Source organism: Eretmochelys imbricata, chromosome 6, assembly GCF_965152235.1.
Source record: "Eretmochelys imbricata isolate rEreImb1 chromosome 6, rEreImb1.hap1, whole genome shotgun sequence".
NCBI classification, from domain to species: Eukaryota; Metazoa; Chordata; order Testudines; family Cheloniidae; genus Eretmochelys; species Eretmochelys imbricata.
In genome coordinates, this window is record NC_135577.1 from 72,673,709 (window position 1) to 72,690,256 (window position 16,548).

At 43.8% G+C, this 16,548-nt stretch overlaps 1 protein-coding gene across 1 annotated transcript; it reads left to right on the forward strand.

Moving 5' to 3' along the window:
- The first annotated feature begins 1,138 nt into the window (after positions 1 to 1,138).
- LOC144266814 (prolactin-releasing peptide receptor-like) lies at positions 1,139 to 2,236 on the forward strand. Its single transcript, XM_077820334.1, has one exon. It carries the CDS (start codon positions 1,139 to 1,141, stop codon positions 2,234 to 2,236), a length of 1,098 nt encoding a protein of 365 aa, XP_077676460.1.
- The last annotated feature ends 14,312 nt before the right edge of the window (positions 2,237 to 16,548 follow it).

The window sequence follows — 16,548 nt, forward strand, 5'->3', positions numbered from 1 at the left end:
ATTTGAAATACCTGGAGCCTGATTTTCATTTACATCACTGAGACAGTGCGACACTTAATTTAAGGGTCCTTTGCACCACCCAGGATAAGGAAGGATGGTCATGTGGTTAGAACGCTAGCCAAGGATGTGGTAGATGTGGTTCAGTTCTCAGCTTTGCCAGACTTCCTGCATGACCTTGGGCAAGTCACTTAGCCCCTTTGTGCTTCAATTCCCCAACTGTACAATGGAGATAATAATAGCACCTCCCTACCTCACAAGGGTGTTGTGAGGATAAATACATTAGAGCTAGTGAGGGACTGAGCTATTTCTATTTGGAATGAGGGCCATGAGAGTCAGGTTCTCGGTTGTAGCTCTTCGGGGCAGGGACCATCCTGTTCGTTACATGTTTGTACAGTGCCTAGTGCAATGCACCTGGAGCCCCTGGGTGATGTGGCAATGCAGCAAACAATAAGTAGGGTGGATATATAGATCAAATGGAAACCCCAAGTACACCGAGAGATGAAAATCTTATGAGCAGCAGCTCAGACTGGCTCACTTCCATAGGTGGAAAGAGCCTCTTAGGCATATGCCCTAGTTGGAAGTGAGTAGAAGGGAACAGGTAAGATATACACTTGGAACCTGATTCTTTCTCCAGGTTCTAGCTGCTTGGCACTGCACCAGCAGCATAAAGGAACCCTAAGGATGATGTAGCCAGCATTGGAAGGATCATCCCAGTGTGAGGAAATCCTCCTGTGCTGTGGTGACTCCCATTCCACCCAGGCCCCTGAAGCCAGAGGCAAAGGTGCGTGGCTGGGGCTTCCCTGCACTTTGGTGAATCCTTGGTGCCATAACAGACCCTTAGGGCCACTGGCAGCCAAAGTAATTCACAGCAGCATTTGGGCTATTCTAACATATTCCAGGAGACCATCCACGCATGCAGCTAGCCCAGAATCAGGGAAACACAAAGGTAAGCCTCCTTTGGACCACAGCCTGGTGGCTCCTGAGCTACAGCTGAGCATCTGGGCCTTGAAGTCAGCTGACCTCCTGTGGCAGAAATTGATAAACAAAATCACCATTTTTCTTTAGTACTAACAAGCTTTCCCTGTTTGAATTTGTTTAAGGCAAGGATAAGTAACAGTCATCAGACGTGAAACTCAACATGGCACAGGGCCAGCTACAAAACAACTCTTTGAAGAACAGTTCGATCCCTGTGTTCACTGGCCTTGACCTCCTCTTTGACCTGAAGCTCCTCTTCATTCCCCTCTATGCCACTCTGGTGGCTGTGGCTTGCATCGGCAACTTGCTCCTTATTCTCCTTATTGTTGTCACCAAAAAACTGCACAGCACCACTAACTTCCTTATTGGAAACTTGGCTGCAGCTGACTTGATCATGTGCATTTTCTGCGTCCCACTTACTGCATCCTATGCCTTTGAGATCCGGGGCTGGCTCTTTGGGATGTTCATGTGTTACTTTGTCACCTTGATGCAGACTGCTACTGTATTTGTGTCTGTGCTGTCCCTCACAGCTATTGCAGTGGACCGATATATTGTTGTTGCTTACCCCATTCGCAAAAGGCTAAGCCGCAAGTCCTGTGTCTACATAGTGGCCTTCATTTGGTTACTCTCCATTGTGGTTTCTGTGCCTACATCCATGCACACCCATTATCTAGATCTCAACAAGATTGGCCACGACATGTTCATCTGTGAAGAATTCTGGAAGCACCAAGAGAAAGAGAGGCTGCTGTACTCATGCTCAATGCTCCTTTTGTCCTACATGCTCCCACTTTCTGCAGTCTCTATCTCCTACTGTGCCATTTCTTATCGCCTCAGGAAGAGGAATGTCCCAGGGGCTGCTTACCACAACCAAGAGAAATGGACCAATAAAAAACGAAAGACCTTCCGGGTTCTCATTATTTCAGTCATGTGCTTTGCTGTCTGCTGGCTACCTCTGCAGGTGGTGAACCTCATCAGAGATGTAGATGAAGAGTTCATCATCTTAGACAAGAGGTACGTGAATGTCATTCAAGTGTCATGTCACTTGATCGCCATGAGCTCTGCCTGTTATAACCCTTTCATCTATGCCTCCCTCCATGACAAATTCCGATTTCATGTTAGTAACTATTTTTGCCATCACAAAAAGAGGTCCAGCATCATGTCCCGCAAGGCCTCACGACTCAATACCTGCTCCACGCTGGCAGACATTCCCATGGGCATCACCGATAAGTTAACCCTGCAAGGCAGGTTTTCTTTTAACTAAAATACAACAGGAGATCAAATCAGCAGAGGTGGCATACACCTTAATTCTGGGTTTGTTATATTGCACACCAAAGCCTGTGGTGCAAGTTATGTTACACTGGTAATTGGTCATTTCAAGACAATGTAGATATCTGAGAACTTGGCAGTAGTGCAAGGGAAACAAACAGATGGGGTTTGTGTCTGAAGGGATAGAAAGAGCTCATTTGAGCAACTGAAGTGTATTCTGCTCTTTGTCAAAACAAGCACATTCAAGAACAAAAATGGCAGTCCTGTAAGTTTAAGTTAATTCTGTACAGTTTTTATTAACATTGTTCTTATTTTGTATAGGGTGCTGCTATGGGAATAGCAGGCATTTCCTTTTGACTTAATTCAATTCAAAGCTAAAAAGTCTTTACATATGAAACAGCCATTTGCTCTCTTGTTGTCTCATGTGAAATGGACTGTCTTGGCATATCAATCGCTGGCCTATCAGAAGCAAGGCTGATAGATCATGGATGCCATGAGGTGGAAGATTCATTACTTCTGTATTCCAGCAGTTCCAACCACTTATATGGGGTAGCATTACTACTCCGAGGCAAGGCCAAGTCCTCCTTGATAACTTGGATGCCCATGTCATCTTGACTACTTATTGCATGTCTTAAACATCGGCACGGTCACCTCGCTGTCATAGTAGTCTATGCACTGAGAGAGGAATTAGCTGATTTAATTAAAGATCATTTCTATGATCAATTGCAATCTCTAGTATGCATCATCCCTCCACATAATAATCTCGTGTTCCTGGCTGACCCAAATGCACTTACTGGTATTGTGATCTAACTTTATAAGGGCAAGGGACTGCACTGCAAATGTAAGAGCTGCAGGATGATCACCTTGTTGTCCGTGATAGGGATGGTGTTTGCGCATGTTCTCCTGGCACATTTGGAGCCCCTGCTACATTGGAAGCGTGACTCTCAACAGTCAGGATTTACGAGGACTAGGTCCACGTTAGATGCCATTTTGGCCCTCTCCTTGTTGTCAAAGATACACCACGAGTTCAAGAAGCCCCTCCACGTGGCATATGTCACAAGGCTGTGTTTGACTCAGCCTTAAAGGGCATAGGTGTTCCAACCACTCCGCTGGACTTGATTAGTGAGATGTACAATGGAACCACTGCCCATGTACATCTGGGAAATCAGATGTTGGCACCTTTTAAATCAATATCTGGTGTCAGGTAGGGCTGCGTCTTGGCCACTGCACACTTTTGTTGGGCAACGGATTTCATAATGCAGCATTCTGTCAGGTCCACAGGCATTAAGATCCATGATCTCTCACTCTCAGACCTTGACTATGCTACTGACATTCATAGAATCATAGAAGATTAGGGTTGGAAGAGACCTCAGGAGGTCACCTAGTCCAACCCCCTGCTCAAAGCAGGACCAACCCCAACTAAATCATCCCAGCCAGGGCTTTGTCAAGTTGGGCGTTAAAAACCTCTAAGGATGGAGGTTCTACCACCTTCCTAGGTAACTCATTCCAGTGCTTCACCACCCTCCTAGTGAAATAGTTTTTCCTAATATCCAACCTAGACCTCCCCCACTGCAACTTGAGACCACTGTTCCTTGTTCTGTCATCTGGCACCACTGAGAACAGCCTAGCTCCATCCCCTTTGGAACCCTGCTTCAGGTAGTTGAAGGATGCTATCATTGTTCTTCTAGTACAGAGTCCCAACAGGTTTCATGAGGCACTGCAGTAAATGGAGGATTAGTTGGCCAAGGTCGGCCTCCATGTTTTGTGGTCAAAGACATAGCTGCAAAACCTAGGATTAGGTCCACCCACGACTCCAATCTCCTAAAATAATGAAACTCTCAAAGCAGTCTCCAGCTTTTGCTATTTGGGTTCTATACTCAGCAGTTCATCCAACTCTCATACGGAGGTTCTTCCCCTGACTGACTGCAGTGTCTGCCATGGGTCATTTACAACAAATATGGAATCAACATCATCTCAGCATGACAACAGAGTTTAGGATCTATTAGACCTGTATCCTCACCGTAATGCTGTACGGATATGAAACATGGACACTATGCTGCTCCGACTGGGAAAAGCTGGAGGCTTTCCACACAAAATGCCAGTGTCATATATTGGGCATAAAATGGAACAACTTCATTTGTTACGCAGACATTTACAGTTGCTCCTATCTACAGACTATTCAGGCCATTGGCCGCAGCTGACGTCTTACGCTTTTCAGACATATTGCCAGAATGCTGCTCTCCATGTGGCTTGTAACATCCGGGATAAAAATTCCACTAACCAAGTGGTGGAAGCAGTCCAGAGGAAGACCTGCTATTACATGGGTCCATTAAGTCTGTTCCAATGTTGGACTTTTGGCCCGTCAAGCCCTTGTGGCCACACAGGAACAGACCAAATGGTAAACAGTCGCTACAGCTGATGTTTGGCTAAGGATTGAAGAAGAAGTTTGATCTTAGGTGTGTTTCTGGTAGGAGCAAATTCTAAAAGGCAAGAAACTGCCAGTGACAATGCTCTGTTCAACACCTGCAAGCTTCACCCTAGAAACACTGAGTCTTTTGCATGCAGCTGACAGAGTGGAGTTTAAAAGAAGTGGTACATAGTTGGGACTAGACCAGTAAGGCTTTGTAGACTGTACCCAGCATCTTTAAGTTCACCCAGAAGTGAGTAGGCAGCCACTGCAATGCACAGGGGTAACATATTCCTGGGGGCCTGTCCTAGTTAGCAGCTGACCCAACCTATAAACAATACACACACAAGATGTGTTTTAAGAAGGCTTACAAGTTTATGGATTCATTTTGCATTACACAGAATTGTTTCTAAGCAACAAATAGTATCTATCTCTTTCTTCTACAAAATATGTTAAAATGCACCACAGAGAATTGTTACATTACTGTATAATGTGCATTTAAAAAAAAACAACAAAATTGGTTGTTAGTAAAGGGCGTACATTAAGAAATACATTTTCCTTTGTCTGTATGACATTCAAACACCGGAGATGGTACCAGAGAGAGTCAAGACAAGGCTCATTTAGAAAGGCAAGGACTTTCATAGGCTCATGAACTGAAGTTACTTAGCTTTCCAAAAAAGCAGCAGAGTGAAAAACTAAGTGGCTCCTATATTTCCTCCCACATATAAGTGGGATAGCGCACTATATGGATGTTCAGACACAGGAGCAGGTATTGGAGATGGATCTGCTGTCACACTCCCATCTGCACACTTTACCAATACACATGTTTTGCTTGGCTTGCTGTGTGCTTGGCAGGAACGCTTGCCAGACACATTTTTCCTTTGATCCCATTCTCTTCCACATAGTGCTTCTGTCACCACAAGATAATGCAACACCATCTTTTTTTACCATCTTTACAAATCAAAAATTAACAACATATGGAATTTTCCCCCCTGGTTTTGTTACCTTACACACTGTGGGCTTGTCTACATTACCCACTGGATCGACAGGCAGCGATCGATCCAGCGGGGGTCAATTGATAAATCAACCACCGAGTGCTCTCCCATCGACTCTGGTACTCCACTGGAGCAAGAGGCGCAGGCGGAGTCGATGAGGGAGCACCTGCTGTCAACCCACCATAGTGAAGACACCGTGGTAAATAGAGCTAAGTATGTCAACTTCAGCTACGTTATACATGTAGCTGAAGTTGCGTAACTTAGATCGATCCCCCCACCCCCGGTGTAGACCAGGCCACAAAAAAAAGCAAAGGGATAAAGTTAGATCGGATATCTATGACCTAAAGAATTCAAACAAGGATCGAGAGAAGGACAGCCTTTCACACTCCAGGGAGTTGGGATATCATACAACAATGGTGTGAAGTTAAGAACGAACAGCATAGATTAGCTATCAGGAAAGGAATCTCCTTCTAGAGGGATATTTGAGTGAGGAGTCATCTGCCAGAGGTGTATTCTCTCTCCTAAAATTTATCTCTATGAAATTGAAAGCAGCGTTTGGACTGATGTAGCTGCACCACTGCAGTGCTGCTAATGCAGATGGTCTATGTTGACGGGAGATAATTATTCCACTTCCCCAAATGGCGGTAGCTATGTTGGCAGGAGAGCTTCTCCCACTGACACAGCCCTGTCCACACTGGAGCTTAGATTGGTGTAATTTACATCCTTCGGGGGTGTAGCTTTTCCACACCTCTGAGCGACTTACGTTATACTGAAGTAAGCACTAGTGTGTACACGTCCTACTCACTCTTGCCTCTTCCTCCACATCAGCATTCAGAAAAAGATACAAGGCACAGAATGCAACCAAGACAAAGCATTTCAAAGATTAAGCACTGTCATATGGAAGAGTTAAAGAGAAATATTGCCACCTACCTTAGCAGTGGCCACTCTGGTTTCACCATGGTCCTAGATCAGAGGTCCTTACTAATCATCCTAATCAAAAGTGGAGCAAAATAGGTCTCCTGGGCTTTATGCCCCGCGCTTCCCCCTTTATAACTGTATGTGTGGGGAGAGCAGAAGACGGAGAATACACAGTGGAAAGAAGGGAAAATACAAAAATTGAGAGTGAGGATGAGTTCCTCAATTACAGCCCAGGCTGCATTTTACCCCACTCAGTTTTGCAACCCTCTTTGTCTTAATCTATGTTAAAATTAGGCCCACACTGATACTACTGGTGGACGAGGCTTTCTTCCGGCAACTCGCAGAAGCTACTAGATCGCACGCCCTGGTTCTCATGGGCGACCTGATATCTGCTGGGAGAGCAATACAGCGGTGCACAGACAATCCAGGAAGTTTTTGGAAAGTGTAGGGGACAATTTCCTGGTGCAAGTGCTGGAGGAACCAACTAGAGGCAGACCTCTTCTTGACCTGCTGCTCACAAACCGGGAAGAATTAGTAGGGGAAGCAAAAGTGGATGGGAACCTGAGAGGCAGTGACCATGAGATGGTCGAGTTCAGGATCCTGACACAAGGAAGAAAGGAAAGCAGCAGAATACGGACCCTGGACTTCAGAAAAGCAGACTTTGACTCCCTCCGGGAACTGATGGGCAGGATCCCCTGGGAGAATAACATGAGGGGGAAAGGAGTCCAGGAGAGCTGGCTGTATTTTAAAGAATCCTTATTGTGGTTACAGGGACAAACCATCCCGATGTGTAGAAAGAATAGTAAATATGGCAGGCGACCAGCTAGGCTTAACAGTGAAATCCTTGCTGATCTTAAACACAAAAACGAAGCTTACAAGAAGTGGAAGATTGGACAAATGACCAGGGATGAGTATATAAATATTGCTCGGGCATGTAGGAATGAAATCAGGAAGGCTAAATCACACCTGGAGTTGCAGCTAGCGAGGGATGTCAAGAGTAACAAGAAGGGTTTCTTCAGGTATGTTGGCAACAAGAAGAAAGCCAAGGAAAGTGTGGGCCCCTTACTGAATGAGGGAGGCAACCTAGTGACAGAGGATATGGAAAAAGCTAATGTACTCAATGCTTTTTTTGCCTCTGTTTTCACGAACAAGGTCAGCTCCCAGACTACTGCACTGGGCAGCACAGCATGGGGAGGGGGTGGCCAGCCCTCTGTGAAGGAAGAAGTGGTTCGGGACTATTTAGAAAAACTGGACGTGCACAAGTCCATGGGGCCGGATGCGTTGCATCCGAGAGTGCTAAAGGAATTGATGGATGTGATTGCAGAGCCATTGGCCGTTATCTTTGAAAACTCCTGGCGATCGGGGGAAGTCCCGGAAGACTGGAAAAAGGCTAATGTAGTGCCAATCTTTAAAAAAGGGAAGAAGGAGGATTCTGGGAACTACAGGCCGGTCAGCCTCACCTCAGTCCCTGGAAAAATCATGGAGCATGTCCTCAAGGAATCAATTCTGAAGCACTTAGACGAGACAAAGTGATCAGGAACAGTCAGCATGGATTCACCAAGGGAAAGTCATGCCTGACTAATCTAATTGCCTTCTATGATGAGATAACTTGTTCTGTGGATGAAAGGAAAGCAGTGGACGTGTTATTCCTCAACTTTAGCAAAGCTTTTGACATGGTCTCCCACAGTATACTTGTCAGCAAGTTAAAGAAGTATGGGCTGGATGGATGCACTACAAGGTGGGTAGAAAGTTGGCTAGATTGTCGGACCCAACGGGTAGTGATCAATGGCTCCATGTCTAGTTGGCAGTCGGTATCAAGTGGAGTGCCCCAAGGGTCGGTCCTGGGGCCGGTTTTGTTCAATATCTTCATAAATGATCTGGAGGATGGTGTGGATTGCACCCTCAGCAAGTTTGCAGATGACACTAAACTGGGAGGAGTGGTAGATATGCTGGAGGGTAGGGATAGGATACAGAGGGACCTAGACAAATTGGAGGATTGGGCCAAAAGAAATCTGATGAGGTTCAACAAGGACAAATGCAGAGTCCTGCACTTAGGACGGAAGAACCCAATGCATCACTACAGACTAGGGACCGAATGGCTAGGCAGCAGTTCTGCAGAGAAGGACCTAGGGGTGACAGTGAATGAGAAGCTGGATATGAGTCAACAGTGTGCCGTTGTTGCCAAGAAGGCCAATGGCATTTTGGGGTGTATAAGTAGGGACATTGCCAGAAGATAGAGGGACGTGATCGTTCCCCTCTATTCGACATTGGTGAGGCCTCATCTGGAGTACTGTGTCCAGTTTTGGGCCCCACGCTACAAGAAGGATGTGGAGAAATTGGAGAGAGTCCAGCGAAGGGCAACAAAAATGATGAGGGGTCTGGAACACATGACTTATGAGGAGAGGCTGAGGGAACTGGGATTGTTTAGTCTACGGAAGAGAAGAATGAGGGGGGATTTGATAGCTGCTTTTAACTACCTGAAAGGTGGATCCAAAGAGGATGGATCTAGACTATTCTCAGTGACAGCAGATGACAGGACAAGGAGTAATGGTCTCAAGTTGCAGTGGGGGAGGTTTAGGTTGGATATTAGGAAAAACTTTTTCACTAGGAGGGTGGTGAAACACTGGAATGTGTTAGCTAGGGAGGTGGTGGAATCCCCTTCCTTAGAAGTTTTTAAGATCAGGCTTGACAAAGCCCTGGCTGGGATGATTTAGTTGGGATTGGTCCTGCTCTGGGCAGGGGGTTGGATTAGATGACCTCCAGAGGTCCCTTCCAACTCTGATATTCTATGATTCTACTTGATGATGTCTTCCCTTGGTATCAGTACTCTTCTTTCCAGCATGTACTGAATGTCAACCTGATGACCCACTGGGGATAGAAAATCTGTAGGCAAAAGGATCAAACACCAGAATGGCTACTAAGCTGTACAACATGTGTTTTTAGATGGAAGTTGTCAAGGTTCCTCCCCCACTCTGAACTCTAGGGTACAGATGTGGGGACCTGCATGAAAAACCTCCTAAGCTTATCTTTACCAGCTTAGGTCAAAACTTCCCCAAGGTACAGAGTATTCCACCCGTGGTCCTTGGAATGGCCGCTACCACCACCAAACTAATACTGGTTACTGGGGAAGAGCTGTTTGGACGCGTCTTTCCCCCCAAAATACTTCCCAAAACCCTGCACCCCACTTCCTGGACAAGGTTTGGTAAAAAGCCTCACCAATTTGCCTAGGTGACTACAGACCCAGACCCTTGGATCTTAAGAACAATGAACAATCCTCCCAACACTTGCACCCCCCATTTCCTGGGAAATGTTGGATAAAAAGCCTCACCAATTTGCATAGGTGACCACAGATCCAAACCCTTGGATCTGAGAACAATGAAAAAGCATTCAGTTTTCTTACAAGAAGACTTTTAATAAAAATAGAAGTAAATAGAAATAAAGAAATCCCCCCTGTAAAATCAGGATGGTAGAGACCTTACAGGGTAATTAGATTCAAAAACATAGAGAACCCCTCTAGGCAAAACCTTAGGTTACAAAAAAGATACACAGACAGAAATAGTTATTCTATTCAGCACAATTCTTTTCTCAGCCATTTAAAGAAATCATAATCTAACACATACCTAGCTAGATTACTTACTAAAAGTTCTAAGACTCCATTCCTGGTCTATCCCCGGCAGAAACCAGCATATAGACAGACACACAGACCCTTTGTTTCTCTCCCTCCTCCCAGCTTTTGAAAGTATCTTGTCTCCTCATTGGTCATTTTGGTCAGGTGCCAGCGAGGTTACCTTTAGCTTCTTAACCCTTTACAGGTGAGAGGAGCTTTCCCCTGGCCAGGAGGGATTTCAAAGGGGTTTACCCTTCCCTTTATATTTATGACACTTTTTCACTAGGAGGGTGGTGAAACACTGGAATGTGTTACCTAGGGAGGTGGTGGAATCCCCTTCCTTAGAAGTTTTTAAGATCAGGCTTGACAAAGCCCTGGCTGGGATGATTTAGTTGGGATTGGTCCTGCTCTGGGCAGGGGGTTGGATTAGATGACCTCCAGAGGTCCCTTCCAACTCTGATATTCTATGATTCTACTTGATGATGTCTTCCCTTGGTATCAGTACTCTTCTTTCCAGCATGTACTGAATGTCAACCTGATGACCCACTGGGGATAGAAAATCTGTAGGCAAAAGGATCAAACACCAGAATGGCTACTAAGCTGTACAACATGTGTTTTTAGATGGAAGTACTGGAACTTGATGGAGAAAAGCTTCACAAACTCACCATCCTCATGTCCCATTCTCTTTAATGCTCACCATCACAGAGAAGCTTGAAAACAGAAAGCTATTTTTATAAATCCAGTTGAGAAACAAAAGTAGGATCTGTGTTCAGCCAGCATCTCTGGCCCACTTCACCTCTAGGCCAACTGGAGGGGCTGGTTTTGCTGTTCAGATCCAGGTTTCTGTGACAAGTCCACATTAGGAAATGCCTTTCACGAAGCTGTCCATTAAGCTTCCGATGAGTGAGAGTTTCTATCACCGTACTTCACAAGAGGAGGAAGAATTGTAGGATTTGGAAACCCCATTTTCCCACTGCCAGTGAAAGCTCTCAGTGGCTGTAGAAATCAGTCATGTCACTATGTTCTTAAAATGCAGCTTGGCATTCTTCAGTGCAAACTCAGCCTGTTGGAACATAATAGTCGCAGTGGGTTCCCTAATCCAGTCTCGTTATACATGTGAAAGAGCTGTTGCATGCTTTGTACTTTTGGAGACCTTTGTGTGTCCTAATGATGCTATTCTAAATAGTGTATTATGTTTTGCAGTGTAACCAGCTGAGGTTGGGACATATTAAATACAATATGGGCAACTTGTAATCTATCTGCTTTACTAATATAGAAGAGCAAAGACTATTTACTTTTGACAGCTGTCATGTATGATTGTGCTCTGTGGAAGAAACTGGGTCACTTGTTCTGCAGGGGAAAAAAAGTAATGCTTCTTGTCCTTTTCAATAAATATGTACAAAACCCAGCATCTTTCTGAGTTTGAATTGACACATTAAGGAAAAAAAATCTACGAAGTTTACTGTCATTCTAAAAATGAATACTGGGTTTACATGTGATTGTCCTAGCTGCTGCCTCTACTTGTGGCTTAGAGGAGGCAGCTATGGTGGGGAATGGTGAAATCACAGGGGTGTAAGTTATGTGGTTGCTGTATTAGAATATTTCTACAAGCAAATATCACCAGATAGAAAAAAAATGGTAGCAGCAGGTGGGGACCATGTGTCTTTAATACACATTTTTATAAAATAACAAAATGTAGATTTGTTTTAGCTTACTTCATATGTCTTTATCATCATAGATTCTAAGGGTAAAAGAGACCCCTGGGATCATCTACTCTGCCCTCCTTTCTAACACAGGCCATAAGATGTCCCCGAAATAATTCCTACAGCAAAGCTTTTTGAAAAAACATCCAATGTTGATTTAAAAATTGTCAGTGATAGAGAATCCATCATGACCCATGGTAAATTGCTCCAAGGGTTAATTACTCTTACCAGTAAAATTTTACACCTTATTTCCAGTCTGAATTTGTCTAGCTTCAACTTCCAGCCACTGGGTCATGTTATGCCTTTCTCCGCTAGCCTGAAGAGTCCATTATCAAATATTTAAGTACCTACATGGGGAACGTAGACTGTAATCAAGTCTCCCCTTAACCTTCTTTTGTTAAGCTAAGTAGATTGAGGTGCTTGAGTCTATCACTATAGATTTCTCTAATCCTTTAATCAATCAATCTCATGGCTCTTCTCTGAATCCTCTCTAATTTATCGACATCTTTCTTGAATTGCAAACACTGGAACTGAACACTGCATTACGTTAGTGGTCACAACAGTGCCAATACAGAGGTAAAATATACTTCTCTACTCCTACTGGAGATTTCCTTGTTTATTCCTATGCATTTCAGAAGATGATGGGTAAGTGATACCCACTCCCTGAGAAATGGTACACATTCCCCTTTCCCTGTTTCTTCAGCCCAGTACTCAGTGACCAGAACATTCCTTCACATTTTATTTAGCATTACCAAAAATGTAACAAACAATATTAACATTCATTTTAACAACCAAATGCTGTCTTAAAAAGGCAAAACTCAAACTGACCTTGAATATTATCAACCATTAATAAGAATAATTCCAAAGTTAATAAACTGTTGTGATGTAAAACCTCAGTGAGATTTCAGCACTACAGAAGGAGATACAAACTCCTAGTTCTTTTACAGAGTTTCATTCAGGTTACAAAATCTGGTAACGTGCCATTCATTATCACAAAAGAAAAAAACATCAGAAATTGACTATTAGCATACATATAAAAGCCTCTAGCAATAAAAATAGCAAGGTAATTTAGAAACATTTTTCTTTACTCTGTCATATGTAAACTGGATTTTTTGATGGTTGAAATTATGAGTTCTGCAAAAATTGACATATGATCAGAAACAGAATTTGAATGGCTCCAATACTTTGAAATATTAATTTCCAAGACTGCAGGAGTTTTGAATGTGTGAGGAATACAGGATAGGAGATTTCCTTGGTACTTTTTATAATGTCCGACACAGTGGACCTTTTTATCATTGAAATTATGATAGTAACAAAGTTGGAGTGTAAGAAATGTGACTATTGTCAATAAATGTGTTTCTTGGCTTGGCTACCTTGATGGGAATACAGAGTTTATTACTAACTATCCATTAATCTGGGACATTTTATTAAATGTGATCTACCTGCATGCTGCAGAAGGGCACTAATTACAGACTATGTCAAAGAGATTGTGTCCAATGGCACCCATCTAAAATTTATAATTGAAACAATGGCAAATTTAAAAAAAAAGTCTGCATGGTACAGCTCTCCCATGACATGGTAATTTTTACCTTTAATTAGCCTGGAAAATGTATGGAGCTATAGAAGAGCTAATTAATTGTCTACTTCATCTGAGGACCTTTTGAGCAATTAAAGTGTTTACAGGTTTCAGAGTAACAGCCATGTTAGTCTGTATTCGCAAAAAGAAAAGGAGTACTTGTGGCACCTTAGAGACTAACCAATTTATTTGAGCATAAGCTTTCGTGAGCTACAACTCACTTCATCGGATGCATACTGTGGAAAATACGAGAAGGTGTTTTTATATACACAGGCCATGAAAAAATGGGTGTTTATCACTACAAAAGGTTTTCTCTCCCCCCACCCCACTCTCCTGCTGGTAATAGCTTATCTAAAGTGATCACTCTCCTTACAATGTGTATGATAAACAAGGGGAAATAGGTTTCAGAGTAACAGCCGTGTTAGTCTGTATTCGCAGAAAGAAAAGGAGTACTTGTGGCACCTTAGAGACTAACGAATTTATTTGAGCATGAGCTTTCGTGAGCTACAGCTCACTTCATCAGATGCATACCGTGGAAACTGCAGCAGACTCTATATATACACAGAGAATATGAAACAATACCTCCTCCCACCCCACTGTCCTGCTGGTAATAGCTTATTAAGAGTGAGAGGGACTCAGTCAGAGTCAGTCAGAGTGAGAGGGACTCAGTCATGAGCAAGCAGAGGTGGGTAGGTGGGTGGGTGGCACTGGCTGGTCACTACGAGATTACAGGTGCAGCCCCAGTTTCTCTACCATAGGCAGCTGCGTCAGGAGCAAGAGGCGGAGAAGCGGCCAGCCGGGGAGTGGAGCGGGTGCCAGCCATTACTGACCCAGGATGCTGCCCCCAGGGCAGGCAGGAAGCTGAGGAAGGGGCTAGGGAGGAAAGTCTCTCTCCTTTCCCTCTGCAGTGCTATAGCAGCCAGCCTGTGCTGACGACCTGCCACCCGCTCCCAACGCGACACCCTCCAGACTCCCCGGCGATTCAGGGTCCCCCAGCGCTCGGCCTGCCGGGGTGTGGGAGATGGAAACACACAGAGAGGGAGACAATGGCCGCCTCTTGCTGGGGCAGGCAGGGCTCCTCCGCAGCCCGTCCTGCTGCCGGGGAGCACAAGGCTATTAAGCTATTACCAGCAGGACAGTGGGGTGGGAGGAGGTATTGTTTCATATTCTCTGTGTATATATAGAGTCTGCTGCAGTTTCCACGGTATGCATCTGATGAAGTGAGCTGTAGCTCACGAAAGCTCATGCTCAAATAAATTCGTTAGTCTCTAAGGTGCCACAAGTACTCCTTTTCTTTTTAAGGGGAAATAGGTTACTTTTTATAATGAATCAACCAAAACCTGGATTTGTGCTGGAAATGGCCCACCTTGATTATCATACACATTGTAAAGAGAGTGATCACTTTAGATAAGCTATTACCAGCAGGAGAGTGGGGTGGGGAGAAAACCTGGATTTGTGCTGGAAATGGTCCACCTTGATTATCATACACATTGTAAGGAGAGTGATCACTTTAGATAAGCTATTACCAGCAGGAGAGTGGGGTGGGGGGAGAGAAAACCTTTTGTAGTGATAAACACTCATTTTTTTCATGGCCTGTGTGTATAAAAACACCTTCTCGTATTTTCCACAGTATACATCTGATGAAGTGAGCTGTAGCTCACAAAAGCTTATGCTCAAATAAATTGGTTAGTCTCTCAGGTGCCACAAGTACTCCTTTTCTTTTAAAGTGTTTACATTTCCCAAAGGAGCCAGATTTTATTACAGTATAAGGATTTATTGGAGGCCTCCAACCACTAGAGGGCAGGTGAGACTCAGATGAATGTTTGCTACAGATTTTTAATTTATTGTATTTTAAGGGTTTGTTGGATTTAGGGCAGCTCAGGCTACACAGATGAAATAAAACTACAGTTTTCTGGCTCATAACTTTAATTCCAGCTCTGTAGGCAGCATTTCCTACTGAGTGATCAAGAAGAGAATCAGAAGAAATACAGTAAGTGCTTCTGGGCACAGAGTGTCTGCTGATTTAGTTTTTCCCCTCTGCAGATTTTACTTTGTTCTTCAGAATTTTATACTATAGTTAAAAAACACAAAAGGAGTATCACAAATCATCGATTTTTCAGTAGAACCCTACATTGGAGAGTTCTGCCCAAAAACTAACAACACAATAAAGTCCAAAGTTATTAACACTTTTGGTGGGAAAAGCACTTTCCTAGATTAAGTCAAGCATTGCTGGTTCAGGTTGCATTATGCAGCCAACATGAAACAATGTATAGCACAAACAGAAATATGGAGTTTGTTTATTTATTAGAGTCTAGTAGCTATTCATTCCATTTAATTACTTGTTCTTTCAATTCAGTTTGTCCAAAACAGAAACACCTGGATTTATTAATTTATAAATGGTAAACTACATTTAATTTTACAATGCAATTTAAAAGTTCTTCTGTTTACATAGTGTAACGAGACAGTTTTGGCACTGAATTTATGAATAGCTGGATGCATAATTTGCATATGTAAATTGTGGTAACTGTGCAAAATTTGAAAATTTGATGCATTTGCACACAAAGTTATCTAATATACATATGCAATTACAAAAACTTTGTGCATAAATTAGGCACACAATTGCCCGCCTATGTATCTGTTCACCTTGACTTTCCCGCTCGGCCCTGGGAGAACAGGACTCACATCACACAGGAAGGACTGAGCCCTGGGGTTCCTGGATGTTTACCTCAGTCTCTCTATGGGCAACTCTGGGCAAAGATGATGGTGCCCCCCACTCCAGGAAACTCCTAACTCACTTGTGACCATTTTAACCTGTAATCACTGTAATCACCTGCAGTTCATTTAAACAGCTATACAATTTAGTTACACAAGAAACCGTTTCTTTGGGGCTTAAGATGACTTCACAGCATAAGCACAGTGAGGAAGTGGCTTGGGTGAGGGTCAGTGCAGCAGTCTCTAAAGCGCAATAAACTTTACAGTTATAACAAATTTCCAGCCCTGTTTTGTCTTCTGGGACCTGGATGTGCTGCCGTGACACTGCGGGTGTGGCACTCGCCCAGGATACGTTCGGACTCTGTGTGACGAACCCATTCTCCACCTTC

Excerpts from the sequence above, each read along its gene's own strand:
- LOC144266814 (XM_077820334.1), top strand. The coding sequence starts at position 1,139 with ATGGCACAGGGCCAGCTACAAAACAACTCTTTGAAGAACAGTTCGATC.